This window comes from Narcine bancroftii, chromosome 4 (genome assembly GCF_036971445.1).
Source record: "Narcine bancroftii isolate sNarBan1 chromosome 4, sNarBan1.hap1, whole genome shotgun sequence".
Lineage (NCBI taxonomy): Eukaryota > Metazoa > Chordata > Chondrichthyes > Torpediniformes > Narcinidae > Narcine > Narcine bancroftii.
Genome location: NC_091472.1, coordinates 3221881 through 3245285, shown reverse-complemented (window position 1 = coordinate 3245285; position 23405 = coordinate 3221881). Strand labels below are relative to the sequence as shown.

General features: G+C 50.1%; 2 protein-coding genes across 5 annotated transcripts in view; one reads left to right on the top strand and one right to left on the bottom strand.

Moving 5' to 3' along the window:
- LOC138760292 (butyrophilin-like protein 8) overlaps positions 1–21529 on the top strand; it is an 88011-nt gene extending 66482 nt beyond the window's left edge. Inside the window, exon 7 of the mRNA XM_069930670.1 lies at positions 20410–21529. The gene's annotated coding sequence lies outside the window, so the exon portion shown is untranslated. The remainder of the gene's footprint in view (positions 1–20409) is intronic.
- LOC138760291 (ribosome-binding protein 1-like) lies at positions 809–22618 on the bottom strand. Of its 4 annotated transcripts, none has more exons than XM_069930662.1 (3): positions 21915–22618; positions 14884–15382; positions 809–1491 (listed from the first exon to the last, which is right to left on the bottom strand). In XM_069930662.1, the coding sequence occupies exons 1-3, from the start codon at positions 22068–22070 to the stop codon at positions 986–988; spliced, it is 1161 nt and encodes a 386-aa protein (XP_069786763.1). In that variant the 5' UTR covers positions 22071–22618; the 3' UTR covers positions 809–985. The 4 variants fall into 4 exon arrangements, with proteins under 4 accessions (XP_069786763.1, XP_069786764.1, XP_069786765.1 ...); XM_069930663.1 differs by having other exon boundaries at positions 14884–15387; positions 21915–21998; XM_069930664.1 differs by lacking the exon at positions 21915–22618 and adding an exon at positions 15671–16213 and having other exon boundaries at positions 14884–15387.
- Between the last annotated feature and the right edge of the window lie 787 nt (positions 22619–23405).

Genomic DNA, 23405 nt, shown 5'->3' with positions numbered 1-23405 from the left:
CTTCCCAATGGAAAGATCACAGTCTGTCTGCATTGATAGCAGAATATTGAGCACTGGCACACCTCAGGGCCGTGAACTCATCCCACTCCTTTTCACACTACTGACCTGCGACAGCATCCCCAGATCCAACTCCAACAGAGTCAAGTTTGCGGATGACATAACAGTTGTTGGCTCATCAGAAATGACATTGAGTCGCTTTACAGAGAAGGGGTGGGAAATCTCGTGAAATGGTGTGAGAGGAGCAACCCGAGTCTCAACATGGACAAGATGAAGGAGATGATCATGGATTCAGAAGAACCAGGAGCGACCACCCTCCACTACACTTCAATTCTGTAGGTGATATTAGAGTGGAGACGCCAAGTTCCTTGGGGTTCACTTAACTAGGTGATCTACATTGTCAGGAAGGTGCAACAGCGACTGAACTTCCTGAGAAGACTGAATTGGGCAAGGCTACTGGCCACCATCATGTCAACTATTGAGAGCATCCTGGCCAGCAGCATCACCGTGTGGTACAGTCGCTGCAGAGAAATTGATCGGAGGTCAATCCACAGGACTATAAGAGTGGCAGAGAGGATCACTGGACTCTCCCAACCTGACCCCTGCATTCCTGCTTACCGATGTGATCTATTAGGATCGTTGTCTGAAGAGGCCCCGCCTTCCACCCCGATCACAGCAAATTTCAGTTGCTCCCATCAGGGAAGAGATCCAGGAGGATCAGAGCCAGCACCACCAGGCTGAGGAGCAGCTTCTCCCCATGGGCAGGGAGAATGGTGAACGACCAAAGGAACTGTTCACCCTGACCCTCCGAGACTCTCATATTTATTTATTTATTTGCATATAAGAATCCTTGTTCTGCACGTGTATTGTTTGTCTGTACGTGTGTAATGTCTGGGTGTGGGTCTGCGCGTTTTTCACCAAGGACCGGAGAATGCTGTTTCATCGGGTTGTACGTGTACAGTCAGATGACAGTTGACCTGACCTTCTGTTAGAACTTCTCATTACACTGTGCCTGCTCCCTTTCCTTCAGTCTGGGGAGCGCAGTGCCCAGAGCTTGCAGGGCCGTGTGCGCTTGTGTTGCGGTGAGGAGGAACTCGTTCCCTGACACTGGCTGCCGAGCCTGTTCGCAGGTACCAATGATCAAGGGCAGGAGAGGTTGCAGGCTGTACAAGTGGCGACTCTGATCATTCAGCGTCTTCAGGCGTCCGTGCAGCATGGACAGATAGTGGGTGCAGCTCCTCAGCTCTCCCTGTGTGCCGGCCAGCGATGCGCGGATCTCCTTGGTTTGCAGCAGCTCTCCCTTCACCTTGCCCACCGTCTCGGCACCCTTCTCCGCCTCAGTCTCCAGCTCCGGCATCTGCCTGCCCATTCTATCCAGGTGGTCCTCATCCCGCTTCATGGCAGCGCTCAGCAGGGAAAGCTCCTTTGAGGCATCCTCCACTTCCCACTCGCTGCACGCCCGCTCCTTCTCGAAGGCCACGGCCATGGGGATTCCTGGCGGAGAGGGCAGAGGTCCTTTAGGGGAATGGGGGAAAGACTGGCTGAGCCAGTCACACCGACCCAGCCGCCCCATCACCCCCCCCCCCCCCAACCAACGCTATTTCAGTCCCAAAGGGCCCAGACAGGGTGCTGATGAATCATGGATTCATCCTGCCTGCTGAGCCTACCCTGCCTCCAGGTTTGCTCACAGCTCCACCCTGCGACTGTTTCTCCTTCCCCCCTTCTCTCTTTCCCTTCCACCTCCCCTTTCTTCTTCCTCTCCACTTCTACCATCCCTTTCCCCTTCCCCTTCCACCCCCTCCACTTCCCCTATCCCTTCCCCTCCCCTTCCCACCTATTTCCCTTCACCTTCCAACCCCCTCCCCTCTTCCCCCTTCTCCACATCCCTGTCCCCATCCCCCTCCACCCCCTTCCCTTCCCCCTCCACCCCCTTCCCTTCCCCTCCTTCTCCCACGCCCCTCCCCTCCCTCTTCCACCCCTTACCTTCTGCTTTGCCTCCCCTCCCCCCCCATTAAAACTTCCTCTTCCTAGTTCCCTTTCTGCCTTCCCTTCCCCTCCTGCTTTCCCCTCGCTCTTGTCTCTCCCCCCTTCCCTTCCACCCTCCATCCCCCAGCCCCATTTGTCAGTGCATTGTTATGGAGCAGCCTGCCTGCCATATGACCATTTGGGATGGTCCAATCAGGAAGAGCCTCTGCCTTAGCTCCAGAGACTTGGGTTGAATCCCAACCTTGGGTGCTGTCTGTGTGGAGTTTGCACACCCTCCTTAACATAACAATTACAGCACGGAAACAGGCCATTAGGCCCTTCTAGTCCACACCGAACCACACACCCCTATCTAGTCCCACCTCCCTGCACAATGCCCATAACCCTCCATCTTCTTCTCATCCATATACCTGTCCAACCTTTTCTTAAATAATACAATTGACTCCGCCGCCACTATTTCTCCCGGAAGCTCATTCCACACGGCTACCACTCTCTGAGTAAAGAAGTTCCCCCTCATGTTACCTCTAAACCTCTGCCCCTTAATTCTTAACTCATGTCCTCTTGTTTTAATCTTTCCTCCTCTTAACGGAAATAGTCTATCCACATCCACTCTGTCTATCCCTTTCATAATCTTAAATACTTCTATCAAATCCCCTCTCAACCTTCTACGCTCCAAAGAATAAAGACCTAATCTGTCCAATCTCTCCCTATACTCTAGATGCTTAAACCCAGGTAACATTCTGGTAAACCTTCTCTGCACTCTCTCCACTCTGTTTATATCCTTCCTATAATTGGGCGACCAGAACTGCACACAGAACTCCAAATTAGGCCGCACCAACGTCTTATACAATCTCAACATCACCTCCCAACTCCTATATTCCATGCAATGATTGATAAAGGCCAGCATACTAAAAGCCTTCTTCACCACCCTATTCACGTGAGTTTCTACCTTAAGGGAACGATGTACCGTTACTCCTAAATCTTTCTGCTCTTCTGTATTCCTCAATGCTCTCCCATTTACCACGTATGTCCTGTTCTGATTCTTCTTACCAAAATGAAGCACCTCACACTTATCAGCATTAAATTCCATCTGCCATTTTTCAGCCCACTTTTCTAAGCAGCCCAAATCCCTCTGCAATCCTTGAAAACCTTCTTCATCATCCACTATTCCACCTATCTTAGTATCGTCTGCATATTTACTAATCCAATTCACCACCCCATCATCTAGATCATTAATGTATATAACAAACAACAATGGGCCCAATACAGATCCTTGAGGCACACCACTGGTCACCAGCCTCCAACCTGACAGACAATTATCCACTACCACTCTCTGGCCTCTCCCTTTCAGCCAATGTTCAATCCATTTGACTATCTCACTACTGCTTGTTTTCCATCCTTCCTTGTGTACTATACCAGTTTCCTGAGTAAATACTGATGCAATTAAACTGTTTACGATCTCCCCCATCTTGTGAGGCTCCACACATACCTGACCACTCTGATCCTCTAGGGGACCAATTTTGTCCCTTACTATCCTTTTACTCTTAATATACTTGTAGAAACCCTTCAGGTTTTCCTTCACATGATCTGCCAGAGCAACCTCATGGCTTCCCTTTGCCTTCCTGATTTCCTTTTTGAGTTTTTTCTTGCATTTCCTATACTCTTCTTGTACCTCATTAGCTCCTTGGTGCCTATACCTGTTACACAACTCCCTCTTCTTCTCAACCCGACCACCAATATCCCTTAAAAAGCAGGGTTCCTTCTGCCTGGTAACTTTGCCTTTAATCCTGATAGGAACATGCAAACTTTGAAGGCTTTCCACTACTGAACACACCCTTTCCAGAAAGCAACATATCCCAATCCACGCATTCAATATTCTTACTCATTTCCACAAAATTGGCCTTCCTCCAATTTAGAATTTCAACCCAAGCACCAGACATCCTTATCCATAATTAACTTGAAACTCATGACATTATGGACACTGGACCCAAAATGTTCACCTACACATACATCTATCACCTGATCTGTCTTGTTCCCTAACAGGAGATCAAGTATTGCATCCTCTCTTGTTGGTACCTCTATATATTGATCATAGAACATTACAGCACAGTACAGGCCTTTTGGCCCATGATGTTGTGCATTTAAAAAGCCCTACATACCTCATAATATTCTATTTTTCTTCCATCCATGTGCCCATCTAAAAGTCTCTTAAATGCCCCTAATGTTCTAGCCTCCACCACCATCCCTGGCAACACATTCCAGGGCCCCATGACTCTGTGTAAAAAAATATACCCCTGCTGCCTTCCATAAACTTCACTTCCTTCTCTTTGTACTATGACAGATTATGTTATATTTTATATTATGTATTGATACGTTTTTGGCAGATAAATTGTGGGGCTTTTTTTAGTTAGGTCACAAACACTTCAAAAAAGATTTCATTTAAAATGCCAAAGCTCTGGTCAAGCTCAGGACAGTCCAGGCTCCCAGTGCTTTTGTAAGACAATGGAAACTGCTTTTGGTGAAGGACTTCACAAGTAGGTGTTAATTGGACATGCTGTGGAGTAATGGATTATTATTTTCGAAAGCAAAAAATGAACAGAATCAGAAGGTTGAGAGAGAGAGAGAACTGGTTTCAACAACACAGCAAGCTGGCAGCTTGTTTTAAAAACCCCATTTTGAAGACGAGTTGTGAGTTCTTGGTTTAGCCTGTTCAAAACCCTTGTCCATTCAAGAGGAGAGGGTTGGCTTAATAATGTTTGCCTGAGATAAGAGAAACAGGAAAGGACCTCTGTGGTGGCCTGAAAGAAAGGGGTTAACGTCTGGAAAACCCTGATGGGGCAAGTTTCTTCAGCAAAAGGCACTGACGTGGCTGATCGGAAGGAATCAGTTTGTGTGTGTCCAACGAGCAACAAATCTCTCTCCGAAAACCAACAAGAACCTTCCTGAGTGGTAACCATTTACCTTTCAAGCAACAAAACCTGGTAAACTTAATAAATATTAAATTTTGTACACAGTATAAGAATTGTCTGTTATCGGTGAACTTGGAAGAGTGAGAAGTGAGGCTGGGCTGTGAATCAATGAACTTTTCTGAACTTACACACACGCTTAGAATTAGAAGGGGGTTAATTTAGGCTAAAGACGCTGTTTACATCCGGTACCGCACGGATGGCAGTCTCTTCAATCTGAGGCGCCTGCAAGCTCACACCAAGACACAAGAGAAACTTGTCCGTGAACTACTCTTTGCAGACGATGCCGCTTTAGTTGCCCATTCAGAGCCAGCTCTTCAGCGCTTGACGTCCTGTTTTGCGGAAACTGCCAAAATGTTTGGCCTGGAAGTCAGCCTGAAGAAAAGTGAGGTCCTCCATCAGCCAGCTCCCCACCATGACTACCAGCCCCCCCACATCTCCATCGGGCACACAAAACTCAAAACGGTCAACCAGTTTACCTATCTCGGCTGCACCATTTCATCAGATGCAAGGATCGACAACGAGATAGACAACAGACTCGCCAATGCAAATAGCGCCTTTGGAAGACTACACAAAAGAGTCTGGAAAAACAACCAACTGAAAAACCTCACAAAGATAAGCGTATACAGAGCCGTTGTCATACCCACACTCCTGTTTGGCTCCGAATCATGGGTCCTCTACCGGCATCACCTACGGCTCCTAGAATGCTTCCACCAGCGTTGTCTCCGCTCCATCCTCAACATTCATTGGAGCGCTTTCATCCCTAACGTCGAAGTACTCGAGATGGCAGAGGTCGACAGCATCGAGTCCACGCTGCTGAAGATCCAGCTGCGCTGGGTGGGTCACGTCTCCAGAATGGAGGACCATCGCCTTCCCAAGATCGTGTTATATGGCGAGCTCTCCACTGGCCACCGTGACAGAGGTGCACCAAAGAAGAGGTACAAGGACTGCCCAAAGAAATCTCTTGGTGCCTGCCACATTGACCACCGCCAGTGGGCTGATATCGCCTCAAACCGTGCATCTTGGCGCCTCACAGTTTGGCGGGCAGCAACCTCCTTTGAAGAAGACCGCAGAGCCCACCTCACTGACAAAAGGCAAAGGAGGAAAAACCCAACACCCAACCCCAACCAACCAATTTTCCCCTGCAACCGCTGCAACCGTGTCTGCCTGTCCCGCATCGGACTTGTCAGCCATAAACGAGCCTGCAGCTGACGTGGACATTTACCCCCTCCATAAATCTTCGTCCGTGAAGCCAAACCAAAGAAAGAAAGTTAATAGTAATAAGTTAAAGTTTGATCTGTGGCGGCTCACCATTAGGCAGGCAAACCAGCCCTGTTTGTAAGCCCATGATGTTGCAATTAAACTGGCGGGGCAGCCGGCCAAAATGGCACCGTTGGGGATTTTCCCTTCCTCCCAGCACGGGGCTCAGAAGCCCACGCTAGGGGACCACGTGATGCCTGGGTGACGTCAGCGCACTCCAGCGGGGTTCTCAGCCAGGTCCGGGCTGGGGAGTATAAGTACAGCCCAGCAGCCTGCAATAAACTAGTCTGCTCACTGAGCTCAACCCGTCTGGTTGTGTATGTTCTTTCAGAAGCAGTGTAGCTACCACTACAATTGGTGACTGACTGGTTCAAACGTCTTTGAACCCATCATAAGCGAGCCTGGGATCAGAGCTATAGCCATGAAACTGCCTGAATTCTGGAGCCGGACACCTGGTTCGGCCACGCGGAGGCTCAGTTTCACCTCCGCCAGATTTCATCCGACATGACCAAATTCTACCATGTGGTCACTGCCGTGGACCAGGCCATCGCCAGACACGTGCTGCACCTCCTTCAGCACACACCTGCCGAAGACAAATACAAGACCATCGAGCGAGTGCTTACCGGATCCCTCGGACTATCCAGGCACTAGTGTGGCGCTTGGATGCTGCACCTCGATGCCCTGAAGGACAGGTCCCTGATGGACCTGATGAACGAGATGCTCACGCTCATGGGTGATCACACTAACTGCGTATTTTCCTTGACCATATGCCTGGGGACATCCGGCCACTGCTGATCCAGGAGAGCTTCACTGACCTGAGGAAGGTTGCACAGAAGGCCCAAGAGCTATGGTTCCGACGTTTGCCGGAGGGCTCAGCAGTCCAGCAGGTCACGAGGCACGGGCACGACCATGCCTAGTGCTGCAGTAGAGCATCCGGCCCCTGAAGGGGCCCACAAGAGCATAACCAAGGCCAAAGCATCCGCTCCAGGCCTCTGCTTCTATCACCAGTGCTGGGGAGCCAAGGCTCGGAACTGTCGTCAGCCCTGGTCATTCCAGGGAAATGACCAGGCCAGCTGATGTTAATGGCTGCGGTGGCTGACCAAGTACACAGCCTCCTCTACCTGCAGGACTCAGTCAACAGCCAGCGGTTCCTCGACACTGGAGCCCAGAACAGCGTCATCCCAGCCACGGCCGTAGACTCCAGGAACCGACCTCATGGACCTCCCCTCCGTGCGGCCAACGCAACAGAAATCTGGACGTATGGAGACAAGACAGTCCACTTCCAGATCGGCCAATGAAATTTCACATGGAGGTTCACCGTCTCGTCCCTCCCGACCGCCATCCTGGGTGCAGACATCCTCCTCGCACATGGGTTTCTGGTGGACGTTCGAGGTAGGCGCCTGGTGGACGCCCGTACCTTCCAGGCTGTTCGCCTCGATGCCTCCTGCGCGGAGCAACCGCAGATGGCCACGATCAGCACGCCCAGAGACGAGTTCCAGCAAATTCTGTACGAGTTCCCAACACTCCTCAAGCCACAGAGCTCCGCTGCCTAACCATGCCACAGGGTGTTCCACCACATCCCCACCCAGGGCTCACTGGTTCACGCCAAGGCACGCTGGCTCCCGCCTGATAAGCTCCAGGTGGTGAAGGAGCAGTTTTCGCACCTGTTGGAACTGGGGATCATTCAGAGGTCCGACAGCCAATGGGCCTCGCTGCTCCACCTGGTTCCGAAAGCCTCCGGTGGCTGGCATCCCTGCAGAGACTATCAATGGCTCAACGAGGCAACAGTTCCTGACCGTTATCCCATCCCTCACATCCAAGACTTTACAGCCAACCTGCACGGTGCGAGGATTTTCTCCAAGGTTGACCTGGTGCGCAGATATCACCAGACCCGGTGCACCCGGAGGACATACCCAAGATGGCCATCATCACCCCCTTTGGCTTGTTCGAATTCCTGTGCATGCCGTTCAGGCTCAAGAATGCCACTCAGACCTTCCAGCACCTCATGGATTCTGTGGTCAGGGACTTGGATTTCGTCTTTATTTATTTGGATGACATCCTCGTCATCAGCAAGGACCAGGCGCAACACAAGGCCCACCTACGCGCCCTTTTCTCCCAGCTGTCTACAAACTCCTCACCCAGGCGCTCACGATGGCAAAGGATCCCTGGTCAACCCGCCAGCAGCCTCACCTCTCCTTCATGTCGGAATTTACCACCGACATTTGACACAAGGCAGGGAAGGACAATGTGGTTGCCATCGCACTCTCGCGACTGGCCATCTGTGCGCTGACGCCGGGCCTCGACTTCAACCAACTCGCCCAGGACCAGAAATCTGATGAGGAGACGAGGGCCTTCAAGACCGCCATCACGGGCCTGTGGTTTTGAGACCTCCCGACTCCGAGCAGCGAAGGCACCATCCCGTGCGATAGCTCCATGGGCAACCCGTGACCAGTGGTTCCCCAGCAGTGGCACAGGTAGGTCTTCCGTCACGTCCACGACCTTTCACATCCGTCCATCAGGTCCACAGTCCGGATAGTGGCAGGACGGTTTGTATGGCGTGGGCTGCGGAAGCAGATCGCAGGCTGGGCCAGAACATGCACCCATTGCCAGATGTCCAAGGTGCACAGGCACACCAGGGCACCCGTACAGAAGTTCGAGCACATCCGGGAACAGTTCAGCCACATTCACGTGGACATCGTCATGCCCTTACCCATTTCCTGGGGCAACCATTACCTGTTTACGATGGTGGACCGCACCACTCGCTGGCCCAAGCCAATCCTAATGCCAGACGCCTCCACCAACTCCTGCTCCCGAGCACTGTTGCATGTGAAGTGCCAGTTGATGAAGTAGACAAAGACGATGTGGTCAAATAATAATCATGGCTTTTATTAGCAGAATCTCATGGTACAATAATGAAAGACAATAGGTGCATATACAGTTATATCCAAGGGGAGTGTCCTTAACAGTAGAGGTAATGCACAGTCAATGTTAGTACAGCCAGGCTCGCCAGAGGGGAGACAGGCAGCTTGGCAGACATCCACCACAGTCTCCCCCTGGCAGAAGGGTTAAAAGCAAAAGGACAGCTGCTAGGAAAGACTGAAACAAGCGATACATGGATACCATGTTTGGCCTTGAGATACTCTAACAGCCAAAATACGCCAGTATCTAGCAAGCAATCGAAATATAATGAGATGTTTTATGAATATTTCAGCCTATCAGGTAGTTTATGAATTCTGGTGCTTCGTCTCAAAACAGGTGGCTCCTTTGCAACCTTGGGAACTGGTACAGGTCCTGGATCTGTAGTGTGGGAAGGACTGGCTTCTGGACCCACTCCAGAATCGCCAGCGTGAGGCAGTGGAGCCTCAGCACGGCGATCTGAAAGTTTACTAGGGGTCACAGACTGGGGGGGGTGAGTCCAACCTCTCAGGCTCCCTCTGAGTAGGGGTGTGAGGAAGGGGTGAACCAGGCAAGGCCAGATCTCTTAGAGGTACAGTGTCGGTACTCCCGTCTGGGAATTTAACATGAGCGTAGTTGGGGTTGGTATGCAGTAGCTGAACTGGTTGAACTAGGGGGTCTGTTTTACGCGCCCGAGCGTGGCTCTTCAGGAGCACGGTTCCAGTCTCAGATAAACAGGCTGGCCAGTCCATCACAGTTTCTAATTTCCTAGGAAAGGCAAACACACGTTCATGAGGTGTTTGATTTGTTGCAGTAATAAAGACTGAATAGAATGTAGTTCCTCAGGCAGCACCTCCTGCCACCGGGTAACAGGGTAACCATGTGCTTTTAAAGCAAGATTAACAGTCTTCCAGACTGTAGCATTAGCCCTTTCAACCTGCCCATTGCCCTGCGGGTTGTAGCTCGTGGTACGGCTGGTGGCACCCCCTTTCGTAGCAGGACTCGCCGCAGTTCAGTGCTCATGAATGTTGAGCCTCTCGGTATGAATGTCATTGGGAAAACCAAAAAATGCTGAAAATTCTGTCAAGTGACTTAATGACAGACGCTGACGAGACGTCAGGGCAGGGTATCGCAAAGGGAAACCTGGAATATTCGTCAATTACAGTAAGGAAATATACATTTTTGTTGTTGGAAGGTAACGGCCATTTAAAATCTAAGCTAATCCTCTCAAAAGGTCGTGTTGCCTTGATGAGAGTGGCCTCTGGAGCTTTGAAGTATTGTGGTTTGCATTCTGCACAAACAGGACAGCTTTTAGTCGGTTTCCTGACTTCCTCCAGAGAGTAAGGAAGGTTGTTAGCCCTTATGTAGTGGAAGAACCTCGTGACTTCTGGGTGGCACAGTCTGTTATGGATCTCTTTAAGCCCCTCCAGCTGAGCACCAGCAGCAGATCGTGACAATGCATTAGAGAGATCATTTAACCTGCCCGGTCTGGACTGGTCTCATAATTATAAGTTGAGGGTTCTATTCCCCAGCGTGCCATCTTAACGTTCTTGATCTTACTTTTGTGTTTAGTACTGAACATGTAGGCTACAGATTTCTGATCAGTGACAAGAGTAAATTTTCTGCCAGCTAGAAAGTGTCTCCAGTAGAGAACAACTTCAGTAATAGCCTGGGCTTCTTTTTCAATGGCAGGATGTTTAAGTTCAGGTCCGCGTGACGTTCGGGAGAAGAATGTCACAGGTCTGTCTCTTTGATTAAGGGTTCCTGCCAAAGCACAATCTGAAGCATCAGTTTCCACTTGGAATGGGACATCCTCGTCAATGGACGAGAGTGCAGCTTTGGCAATATCAGCTTTAATTCTCTCGAAAGCCTTCAAGACCATTGGAGAGAGAGGAAAAGATTTAGTGTCAAACAGAGGGCGTGCCTTCGTGGCGTAGTCCCGAACCCATTTGCAGTTGTAGGAAAAGAATCCCATACACCTTTTAAGGGCTTTTGCTGAGTTTGGGGGTGGTAACTTCTTAAGGGGGCCATTCTTTCCGGGTTGGAATGAATTTCGCCCTTGCGGACAATGTAGCCCAGAATGGGTAGCTCTGTCGCGTTGAACACACAGTTGCCCTCGTTAAATGTAAGGTTGAGTTCTTTAGCTGTTTTTAAAATTTTCTTTAAGTTGTTGTCGTGCTCGGACTGTGTTTTCCCACAGATAGTGACATTATCCAGATAGGGAAACGTACCCTGTAACTCGTACGTCCTAACAATCTTATCCATTTCCCTCTGAAACACGGACACACCATTAGTGACCCTAAAAGGTACCATTTTAAACTGATATAACCCCCCCCATCAGCCTTAAAGGCTGTATAGGGTCGTTCCTTTTTTTAAAATGGGGATTTGATGGTAAGCTGCTTTGAGGTCGATAGTGGAGTACACTTTGTGTTGCGCTATCTGATTAATCATTTCATTGATGCGTGGCAGGGGGTAGGCATCCAGGTTAGTGTAAGGGTTGATTGGCTGTAGTTAATAGCCAATCGTTTCTTAGTGTGATTTTTCACGACTACCACTTGGGCCCACCACGGACTCTTACTAGGTTCAATTACTCCCTCTAAATAATCTCTGGGTCTCCGCTTTGATAAACTCATGATCCTCTTTGCTGTAAGAACAGCTCTTAATGGCAATCGGCCGACACTCGGGAGATAAATCACTGAAAAGGGAAGGAACTTCGATCTTTAATGTGGACAGACCGCAGCAAATAGCGCAGGGGATGGTAAGTGTGGGTAGTGGCCCACCAAAATTTAACACTACACTGTTCATCTGAGATTGACTATCTAACCCCAGTACCACAGGGGCGCAGAGCTCCAGCATAATAAAGAGCTACACATCAGCCAGGCAATGTCCCTGCAAATTTAAAGTAACTTTACACTTGTCCCGTACAGTTTTTGTAAGTTCAGTACAAGCCATCGATATCTTTCGGTTCGCTGGATATCTCCGCAAATTTAAGGCTCTGGCAACTCTCTACCCTATACAGCCTTTGAGGCTGATGGGGGGTTATACCAGTTTAAAAGGGTACCTTTTGGAGTCACTAATGGTGTCAGTATTTTGGCGAGAGTGACTGCCCGGTTGTAGGTTAAGGGCTCCGTCTCCAGCAGCCTCTGTCGGATGTAACTGGAGTCAATCCCGTTGACAAAAGCATCCAGCTTCAAGGCATTGCGGTGTTGTTGCACATTGACTGCCCTGACATCACATTCAGTAACTGGTGTCGAGCAAGCACCACATTCCATGGCGCTGCATTGTAAACAGTCAGACGTTCCTGGGCTATGGCCAGAGGGGTAGCTCCTTGCATTACGGTGAAAGGGACCTCACCCAGCAGAGATTTCAGGTGGCCCCACTGTATCGCCTCATCAACCACGTTGTTTCGAGCCATGTAGTAATTGAAACAAGCAATCCAGTGGTTGAAAATTTCTCTGGCCCTTGGGGCAGAGTGGTCAATTATCAGCCGCTTGAGCTTAAGGGCTGCATCCATTTCTGCTAATAAAATTGAAGTGCCAGTTGATGAAGTAGATAAAGACGATGCGGTCAAACAATAATCATTGCTTTTATTAGCAGAAACTCATGGTACAATAATGAAAGACAATAGGTGCAGACACAGTTATACCCACGGGGAGTGTCCTTAACAGTAGAGAAAATTCACAGCAAATGTTAGTACAGCAAGGCTCGTCAGAGGGAAGACAGGCAGCTTTGGCAGACATTCACCATAGCATGGTTGGGTCACCTGGTTCGATGTCCCAGGTCACCTCACCAACGATCGGGGCGCCCAGTTCACATCTGTGCTCTGGGCACAGCTCGTCAACAGTTTGGGGATCCAGCTACACTGCACCACGACCTACCACCCACAGGCCAATGGACTGGTCGAACATCTGCACCGCCACCTTAAGTTGGCATTCATGGCCCGCCTCACTGGTCCCGACTGGGTGGACAAACTGCCTTGTGTGCTCCTGGACACTCCCAAGGAAGATCTGCAGGCATCATCATCTGAGCTGGACTACGGTGCGCCACTAGCACTACCTGGTGAGTTCATCAATGCACCTCACAATCCCCAGTGGTCGCCACATGAACTATTTCCTCACGTCAGGGCACGCTTGGACTCGTTCCAACTCCCACTGCCCCGCAGGCATGGCACCTGCCCATCTCACGTTCCTGGCGAACTGCTTTCCGCGGAGTACGTTTTAGTTCAGCGGAGCCCAATTGCGGCACCTCTGCAGTGACCATACGAGGGGCCATACAGGGTTGTACAGCATTTCGGCTCTACGTTCACGCTGGACATTGGCAGCAGGCAGGAGCTGTTTACCGTGGACATGCTGAAGCCAGCGCACCTTGATCCCACCGAGCCCGTGGTCGTATCCCAGCCCAAGAAGCGAGGCTGCCCGGCGGCAGCTCACCACAGGCAGGCGAACCGGCCCCGCTTGTAAGCCACGCGGCAGGGCAGCCAGCCAAAAGGGCACCGTCAGGGGTTTTCCCTTCCTCCCAGCACGGGGCTCAGAAACCTGTGCTGGGTGACCACGTGATGCCCGGGTGATATCAGCACCCTCCAGCGCGGTTCTCAGCCAGGTCCAAGCTGGGAGTATAAGTGCAGCCCAGCAGCCTGCAATAAGCTAGTCTGCTCACTGAACACAACCCATCTGGTTGTGTGTGTTATTGCAGGAGCAGTGGAGCAGCTGCTACAGATCCTGTTTTTATGTTTAAAGAAAATTAAAAATAACTTTTGTTCAAGTAACCTTTTGTCTTGGTGAATTTCTATTGCTGCTGGGTTTTGGAGTCCTCTGGGCCCATCACAGTACACACGTCCTCTGGTGTTTGCTGATCCTGCCCTGGGAAACAGATGCTGGCCGTCCACCCTGTCAAGCGCTGGCTGTCCACCCTATCTCTGACTCTCATAAGCTTGTGGAATTCTATCAAGTCTCCTCTCATCCTTCTGCGCGTCAAAGAGAAAAGTCCCAGCTCTGATAACTTTGCCTCAAGACTTTTTTCCAACCCGGCAGCATCCTGGTAAACCTCCTCTGCCCCCTCTCCACAGCTTCCACATCCTTCTTGTAATGAGGCATCCAGAACTGAACACAATACTCTTAAATGTGGTCTCACCAGAGATTTGAATCTCTCAACTCTTGAATTCAATCCCCCTATTAATGAAGCCCAGCATCCCATAGGCTTTCTTAACTATCCTATCAACCTGTGTGGCGACCTTGAGGGATGTATGGATTTGGACCCCAAGGACCCTCTGTTCATCCACACTCTGAAGTAACTGACCATTAACCCTGTGCTCAGCCTCCTGGTTTGTCTTTCCAAAATGCATCACCTCACATTTATCCAGACATTTTCCAATCCAGGCAACATCCTGGCAAATCTCCTCTGCACCATCTCCATAGCTTCCACATCCTTCCTGTAATGAGGTGACCAGAACTGAACAGAATACGCCAAGTGTGGTCTCATGAGAGATTTATAGTTCCTGATCATGGGCAGTCTTTGTGCGGACTTTGCATGTTCTCCCTGTGGTTATGGGTTTCCCCCAGTTTCTCTGGTTCTGTCCATGTCCCAGAGACATGAGGGTCAGTGGGTCATTTGGCCACTGAAAATAGCCCAAGGGTGTAGATGAGAGCAAGAACCTGGGTGCTCTTGTTGGGGTTGTCGGGAGCATGGGTTGAATGGTAAATCAGTGGGGAAATGTGTATAATCTGACAGTTGCTTCAACTTGATGGACACACGAGTATCTGCATTCTGAATTGCCACCACTTACCAATGCAGGGGAGAACGAATATCAGCCCAATTCCAATGTCCCTCCCTGTCCGCTTCTCGCCCAGTTTGGCCCTGGCTGATGCCAGGGTCTGCTTAGCTTCCTTCAGCCGCACAGTGGCGACTTGGAGCTGGCTCTCAATCCGCTTCCTCTCCTCAGCCAGATCTGCCAGCTGGCCCCGTGTGGACGTCAGCCTGGCTTGGAGTTCTTCCTGCTTCCTGCTCAGCCTGCCCTGTTGAGAGGTCAGCTCTTCGCAGCCTCTGTCGACCAGGTCGAGGACCTTGCTGGCGGCCTCCTCTGCGGCCAGAACCTCTCTCTGCGCCACCTCAGCCTTCCCCTGAATCTCTGCACACGCAGGCCCGCTGAGTTCCTCAGATGATATGCTGATCACTAGCTCCACCACAGACAAGATGGAAGAGATCCCTTTGATGAAATGGGGGAGAATGGTCTCCTTGAAGTTCCTTTGGTACTTCTCATAGTCCTCCATTGGCCTCAGGTTAGCCTAGACTGTCAAGAAACAATTAACCACCTTCAGCAAAGCTTGACCACAAAAGTTCCCATAGAACCATAAAACATTACAACACAGAAAGAGGCCCCTTCAACCCTTCTCGTCCGTGCAAAGCTAAGTCTGCTGACGTGAAGAGAGAACAGTTCCCATAGAACCATAAAACATTACAACACAGAAAGAGCCCCCTTCAACCCTTCTAGTCCGTGCAGAACCATTTCTTCTGCCTTGTCCCACTGACCTGCACCCAGTCCATCACCCTCCATACCCCTCCCATCCACGTACCTGTCCAAATTCTTCTTCTGCAGCCGGCAGCTCGTTCCACACACTCTGTATGAAGAAGTTCCTCCTAAACCTTTCCCCTTTCACCCATGTCCTCTGGTGTGCATCTTACCTACCCTTGGTGGAAAAAAGCCGATCTACATTGACTCTGTCTGTCCCCCTTATAATACCTCGATCAAATCTCCCCTCATTTTCCTACACTCCAGGGAATATCCTGTTTAACCTTTCCCTGCAATTAAAATGTAGAGATGCTGGAGGGACTCAGCCGGTCTCACAGCGTCCAGAGGAAGTAAAGATATATGACTAACATTTCAGGCCTAAACGTCTCTTCCTCCTATGGACGCTGTGAGACCAGCTGAGTTCCTCCAGCATCTTTGTTTTGACTGCAAGCATCTGCAAACATCTGTGATTCACTCCCTGTAACTCAAGTCGCCAACTCCCCTTTGCAGGAAGCCACGGAACACATCAGCTCCTCCCTGCCCAGCGTCGTGGGCAGGGGCTAGAGAAGGATCTGGGCCAGGAGTCCATGATGGGAGGGCAAAGCGGGAGGCCTCAAACAGATGAGGAAGTAGAGAAACAGAAACTGCATTGTCACTTCTCCTTGTTTGAGGGGAGAGCAGCTGGGCTTCGTGGGTTTCAGAACCAGAACTTATTGACATGAACACGTCACAAGGTTTGCTGGATTGCAGCAACTTTATCGGTGCAAAATTGCATTAAATGAATTAATCCAAAGAAGAGAAAGTGAGGGAGTGTCTGGGATTCATTGTCCATTTGAAAATCAGATGGTGGAGGGGAAGAAGTTGTTTCTGTACCGCTGGGTGTTCATCTTCAGGCTCCTGGAGCTCCTTGGGAGCAGTGAGAAGAGGTGGGCGACCAAGGCGACGGGGGGTCCTTTATGCTGTGGCCTGCCTTTTTGTAGCAGTACTTCAAAGATGTCTTCATTGGATGGGAGGTTGGAGATGTGTTCTGTGGTTTTTAACAAAGAAAATTGACTCACTGGAAAATCAAAGTTGATGTAATAATGTTAAGATAGTAGGTTTACCAGAAGATATAGAAGGAACAACGGATCTGGTGGAATTTTTTTAGAAATGGATCCCAGATACGTTGGGTGAAGCATTCCCAGAGGGGTTGGAATGAGATCGAGCACACAGAGCGATAAGGAAAAAAACCCTTTCCAGACCAACCCCCTAGGACAGGTCTTATCCTTTGCTTGTGCTATCAAGACCGTGAGATGATTTTACATCTTGCAGTACAAAAATCTCGTCAAAATCAGAATTCTTTGATGAACCAAGGCAACCGAGTTTTCTATGCCGATTTGAGTCAAGATGTTATAAGGTGATGCAAGGAATTTAATCCTGCGAAAGCAGTGTTGTGGAAGAAGGGGTATAGATTGTAAATCAATTGTGATATTGAAAGTGATCTTATATGAGAACTTCCAGGCTCAATTTTTCGAGAATGAGAGTGATACTTTACCTTTTTCTAATTCCTTGCACCAGAGGTGCACCAAAGAGGTACAAGGACTGCCTAAAGAAATCTCTTGGTGCCTGCCACATTGACCACCGCCAGTGGGCTGATAGCGTCTCCAACCGTGCATCTTGGTGCCTCACAGTTCGGCGGGCAGCAACCTCCTTTGAAGAAGACCGCAGAGCCCACCTCACTGATAAAAGACAAAGGAGGAAAAACCCAACACCCAACCCCAACCCACCAATTTTCCCTTGCAACCGTGCCTGCCTGTCCCGCATCGGACTTGTCAGTCACCAACGAGCCTGCAGCAGACGTGGACATACCCCTCCATAAATCTTCGTCCGCGAAGCCAAGCCAAAAAGAGAATTCCTTGCCAGATAACCAACCATGTTTTGAGTAGCAGAAGCAGTCGAAGTTGCAGGTATACTTAAAGAAGAATGGCAATGGGAATGGTGAAGGTTTCGGAAGTACATCGATTGATCGAGAAAGAAGGAGAAGATTAAGCTGTTGGTGGAATGGAGTCTCTGGGCTGACTGTCTTAATTTTGTATTTTCTTTAGTCGATCAGTTGGGGGGGGGGGGGGGTGGACAACTCTGAAACTTCCAAAGTCATCTGCCACTAGTGGTTTTAACCTCACCCGGTCCATGGAGGGGGCGGAGGGGGTACCACTACGGTGGTTTTTGTTTGTTTTTGAAGGTTTTTTAAATATATATTTTAATAGTTTTAAGGGTTTTTTTAGGAGCTTTTAATTTGTGTAAGGGTTAGCTGTGTTGGGTGCCACTCTAAATGGGGAAAAAATGAATAACTTGAATTTGGCGACATTTAATGTTAAAGGGCTTAATCATCCGATAAAAAGGAACGAGTACTGGATTACAAACATGATGAAAGTGGATATTTCATTTCTACAAGAGACTCAATTGACCGAGAAAGAACATTTGAAATTGAAACGGAATTGGGTATTTTTAAGGTTAAATTTTCAATGGACCCCTCAATATTTTTGCAAGGTAATATTAAAAAGATATGTTTTGGATTAAGATTAACTAGATTTGAAATTGCATTTTTGAGACTAACATTAGCAATATTGCGATTACTTGGAAAGATGAAACCGATTTGAATTTACATAGGTGGCAAATGGAGTTGAGATCCTGTATACCACTGGAAAAAATCGTGCGTGATTTACATGCTAATTATCTTTTTTATCGGAAAGTTTGGAGCCCTCATTTGGGTTATATGATTTAAATTTTTGAATTCTTTGGCCACGCTGTGGTGGTGTTGCTCTAGTACATGGGAATGAATCATCTAATTGTAGTTCACATCTCCTTTTTCTTTCTTTTTTTGGGGGGGGTAATTAGATGGTTAGAGGGAGGGGATACAGTGGGGATGGGGTTGTAATAATAGTAAGGTGAGTTAGGGTTTTATTGGGTTATATACCTTGTATTCCTTATTGACAATTTGTATCATTTGCTTTTTTTTTACTGTACGTATCATAGTTTTAAAACTAAATAAAATATTTTTAAAAAGTGTGCTGACCAGCTGAATCACGGTCTCCAAGTGGGGGCTCACCAGAGGTTTGTAGAGTTGCAACATGAGCTCTCTACTCCTGAACTCAATCCCCCCCCCCCCCATTAATGAATCCCAGCATCCCATAGGCCTTCTTAACTCTCCTATCAACCTGTGTGGTGACCTTAAAGGATGTATGGACTTGGACCCCAAGGTCCCTCTGTTCATCTCCACTCTTAAGTAACCGACCATGAACCCTGTGCTCAGCCTTCCAGTTTGTCTTTTCAAGATGCATCACTTCACACTTATCCAGATTGATAATGAATATTGTTGACGTCTTTTATGTGGTTGGTAGGAGAGAAGAACAAAGAAACCAAAACTGCTTCACAGGGAAGGAGGCTCATAAACTTCGAGCAGAGTCCTAAGCTGGGGTGAGGGGCGATAGCTGAAAAAAGTTTGCAAAAGATTGTTCCACTTGTGTTACATGTAACCCAAAGGGAGAAGGCAGAGTGGCTGAGTAATGGTCAGTAGAGACCTGATGGGTTGAAGGCCATGTGTCTCTACTGACGGTGGCTCTGGAATCGCCGAGAAGCTGATGCGTGATCCATCCTGTGCCAGCTCACTCCATCCTGTGCCAGCTCACTCCATCCTGTGCCAGCTCACTCCATCCTGTGCCAGCTCACTCCATCCTTTGTCACAAACATTCATTGCGGCCCGACTCCCAGACACTGCATAAAGCTTTCTTTGTGTTGACAGCTCTTTCTCAACTCCAACCCACTCCTGTCCCTCTGAATGAGTCTTTATATCAGACAAGGGAGATTTTCCCACCGCAAGTCCAGTTTAATGAGCATGCATTTTCTTTGTTCCTGGCAAGTCCGGGGTTACCAGCTCAATCTGAACTTCACTCAACATCAAACAGCAGTCAGGTGGCTGAATGGTGACACTAGAGAAGGCAGGAGATACACCAGCCAAACCACAGGCCAAGGAAGGCCACAGCACATAGTCAGTGTGACAGGCTAGGGTGTGATGTATGGCTCTGTCAGTAAGACCAAGGTTATCAACATCCGGAGGAGGGGTAGATCTCACTCTCAGCTCTGCATCGACTGTATTGACATGGAGATAGTTATCAGCTTTATATTCCCTTGGGGTAAACATTTCCAGAGGCCTGTCCAGGTCCACCCACATCAATGCTAAAAGAGCGCACCACCTCGCCTACTTCGTCAGATGACTGATGAAATTCCTGTGACCCTTACCCTTCCTACAGGGGCCCAAGTGAAAGCACCCTGACAGGGTGCATCACAATGTGGGATGGGAACTGCTCCACCCAAGACCACAAGAGATTGCAGACTGTTGCAACGCATTCAACTCTCTATCACATAGCCCTTCCCTCCATCACACCCCTCCCCTCCCCTCCATCATACACCCCCCTCCCCTCTGTCACACACCCCCTCCCATCCATCATCAGTGCCATTTTCCCAGGGCAGGATCAGCAAACATCAGGGAACATGTGTACAAAGTGAAGGGAGAGAAGTTTAGGGGAGTCATCGGGGTAAGTTTTTTTTACACAGAGAGTTGTGGGGGGCTGAAATGCCTTGTTAGGGATGGGGGTGGAGGCTGGAACATTGGGGGCATTGAAGAGACTCATATACAGGGACACAGATGGAAGAAAAATAGAGGTAGGGAGTGGTAGGGAGGGGTTAGTACAATGTACTATATTCTGTGAAACAGAAAACAGAACCAACTCCTTGAAATGTTGACTGACCATTTCTCTCCCACAGATGGAGTACAAAGACGGTGAATCTGAGGTCATCCACTTGGAGAAAAAGTAGTTGATCAATCATTTTATCTATGTATCTCTCTGTCTATCCATTCATCTATCTCTATATTTATCTGTCTATCCTCCCTCTCACTCTATCTCTCTATCTGTGTCTCTCCATTTATCTATATGCATCTCTATCTATCTATCCATCTGTCTATTCATCCATCCTCTCACTGTCTGTCTGTCTGTCTCTCTCTATCTCTGTCCATCCATCCATCTATCTATTTCTCTCCCTATCTAGGTATCTAGACATCTCACTCTCTCTTCGATCTTTTCCCCTCTCGATCTCACCCTCTGTCTCTGTCGACTCCAATCTGTGCCTCTCTCACACATGCACCTCATATCACTTTCTCCAATGAGCCCACTTGCATTCTGGGCAGACCCAATCTCTCGCACTTGGGATGCTCATCTCGGGAGATCCGTCCTGCTCTGTGTCTATCGTGGGGACCATGCCTGTCTGCCCCAAGGACATTGCCGCTTTCTCCAGACTGGGTGAACTCTACCTCTGGCGGACCTGACCACCCCACCCCCCCTTCTCCTCTGTCCCGGACCACGCGGGATCTCTTTCCCACAAGGGCGGAGTTTCTGGGCCACAGGTGAAAGGTTCTTCATCCTGAAATGGGAGAAGGTGTCCGTGTCTGACCCAGTCCTCCTCCACCTCTCTGTCCCTGGCCTTCTGTATAACCCCCCTCTCTGCCCCTGGTCTTCTGTATTCCCCCATCCATGTCCCTGGTCTTCTGTATCCCCCCCCCCCCCCAACCTCCATCTCTCTATCCCTGGCCTTGTTACTCTTCGCCATCTCCCGCTGGTTGGATTCCCCTTTGTATCGGGACCACCCATCAGTTCTTTCCACATCACCTATGAAGAGATAAAGTGATGAAGGTTGGGTGGGAGAGAGGTTTCTCCTCGATTTATCTGTAAGGTCCCATTTCAGACATGATCTCTCACTTCCCCAACTCGCTCGTTTTCCTTCCCAGTCGGGCTAAGTCTGTCCCTTTCCCCTCCCTCCCTGTCCGGACCCGCTCCCCTCCCTCCCTGTCCGGACCCGCTCCCCTCCCTCCCTGTCCGGACCCGCTCCCCTCCCTCCCTGTCCGGACCCGCTCCCCTCCCACCCTGTCCGGACCCGCTCCCCTCCCTCCCTGTCCGGACCCGCTCCCCTCCCTCCCTGTCCGGACCCGCTCCCCTCCCTCCCTGTCCGGACCCGCTCCCCTCCCTCCCTGTCCGGACCCGCTCCCCTCCCTCCCTGTCCGGACCCGCTCCCCTCCCACCCTGTCCGGACCCGCTCCCCTCCCTCCCTGTCCGGACCCGCTCCCCTCCCTCCCTGTCCGGACCCGAGTTCCCCAGATTTTCCGCAGAGACGGACACCCCCGAATGTCTTGGTAAATCCTGTCAAGGGAAGGGGTGTTAATGGAAAAGAGGGGAAGCGAGGGTCGGGGCGCTGCCGGGGAACATTGGTCCACCTACCTGAATCGCTGCGGGGCGGAGCCGGAGTGGTGCCCCTGCAAAAAGGGTGCCCGGACAGGGCGGTGTTGGCCGCTGGAATAAAAGAGGGAAGCGAGAGTCCAGAGGGAATTTGGCGTGGGACTGGGGGTGGGTGGTGGGGGGGTGCAGAGCTCTCATGGAAACAAGCCACTCCCAGTGTGCAGGGGGAGGGGGAGAGGGGGGAGCAGAACAGGACGCGGTGACTGCAGGAGCTCGGCAGGTCCCGCCGCGACCAAGGGAGGCGCACAGGACACGGCAGCCGCTGACGGCAACAAAGATGTGGGGAGGGTGGTCAACTGGTCACAACACGGCTCAATCCTTCCAAAGGAGAAACCAGAGAAAGGCAGGCCGAGCATCTGTAACATCCTGGGGCTCCTCCTTCATCCAACAGCCCAGATACATGGGCATCAACAGCCAGAAGCAACGACCAGGCGCTGAAGGCAACCAGGAGTCCGAAAAGTTTTCGGAGACGCAACTTCCATCGCTGTTCAACTTCTCTCCGAGGTGGGGGTTGTTCCTCGCCCCCGTCAGTAGCTGCATGGGACCCATTGGACACGGGCAGCCCGATTTGCCGCCAGCGCAGATGGGCCGAGAAGACTCATTGAAGTGGAGCCCGGTTCCAGAGAGGCGGGAATCCCACCGCCCGGCCCTGAATGCGGGAGGAGTCCGGAATGCGGGAGGATTGCGGAAGGAGTCCGGAATGCGGGAGGAGTCCGGAATGCGGGAGGATTGCGGAAGGAGTCCGGAATGCGGGAGGAGTCCGGAATGCGGGAGCATGGCACCCGCTTTGTAGAGCCGTCTTCCAAGACCGATGTGCACAGCAATTCATTCCTCCCGCCGGACAATTCAAGCGCGGAATAATCTTCACCCGACCGCACTCACACAACCAGACCCAATGAAGCTCTTCTTCGGAAATCTCCTCCTTAACCACAGGCTTCCCCGCCTCCAGTTTAAACTCTATACGGAATATTTTGGAGGATCAAAGACCGAACGAGCCACTTCGGCCCTTCTAGTCTGTGCAGGCCCCGTTTTTATGTCTACTCTCCTTCACACTTCCTCTCTGAAGAAGTTCCCCCTAAACGTTTCCCCTTTCACCCTTAATCCATGTCCTCTGGTTTGGGTCTCATAACTGATGTTTGGTGCCTGAGTCCTTCCTCAAGGTGCGAGTTCAAAGCAGGCAGGAGTTGTCACATTTGTGGCCCGAAATGTGAAAATGATAGCACCATCAACACATGATTTACCCATTGAATATCGGTGTGTCTTTAATTCTCTGCTTCCATTATTCCACCAGGCGCCTGCCTACATCGCCCACATGCCCTCTGACCTCAGGTCAGGTTAATAGCTCAACCTCTATCTGCACACATCTCATGCATATTCATTATCATGACATCCCTCCTTTCACCGGAAATAAACTTTATATCTTTATGAGTCTTAACCTTTCAATCTAAGGGTATATCTTGTATGAATATCACC

Bases quoted from the DNA above. Each gene is read 5' to 3' on its own strand.
- LOC138760291 (XM_069930662.1), bottom strand. From the start codon at position 22,070: ATGAGAGCTCTGCACCCCCCCACCACCCACCCCCAGTCCCACGCCAAA. The intron at 15,383-21,914 runs GTAGGTGGACCA...TTGACAGTCTAG, and splicing joins TCCGCCCCGCAGCGATTCAG to GCTAACCTGAGGCCAATGGA. The intron at 1,492-14,883 runs GTAAGTGGTGGC...CCTCTCCGCCAG, and splicing joins ATTCGTTCTCCCCTGCATTG to GAATCCCCATGGCCGTGGCC.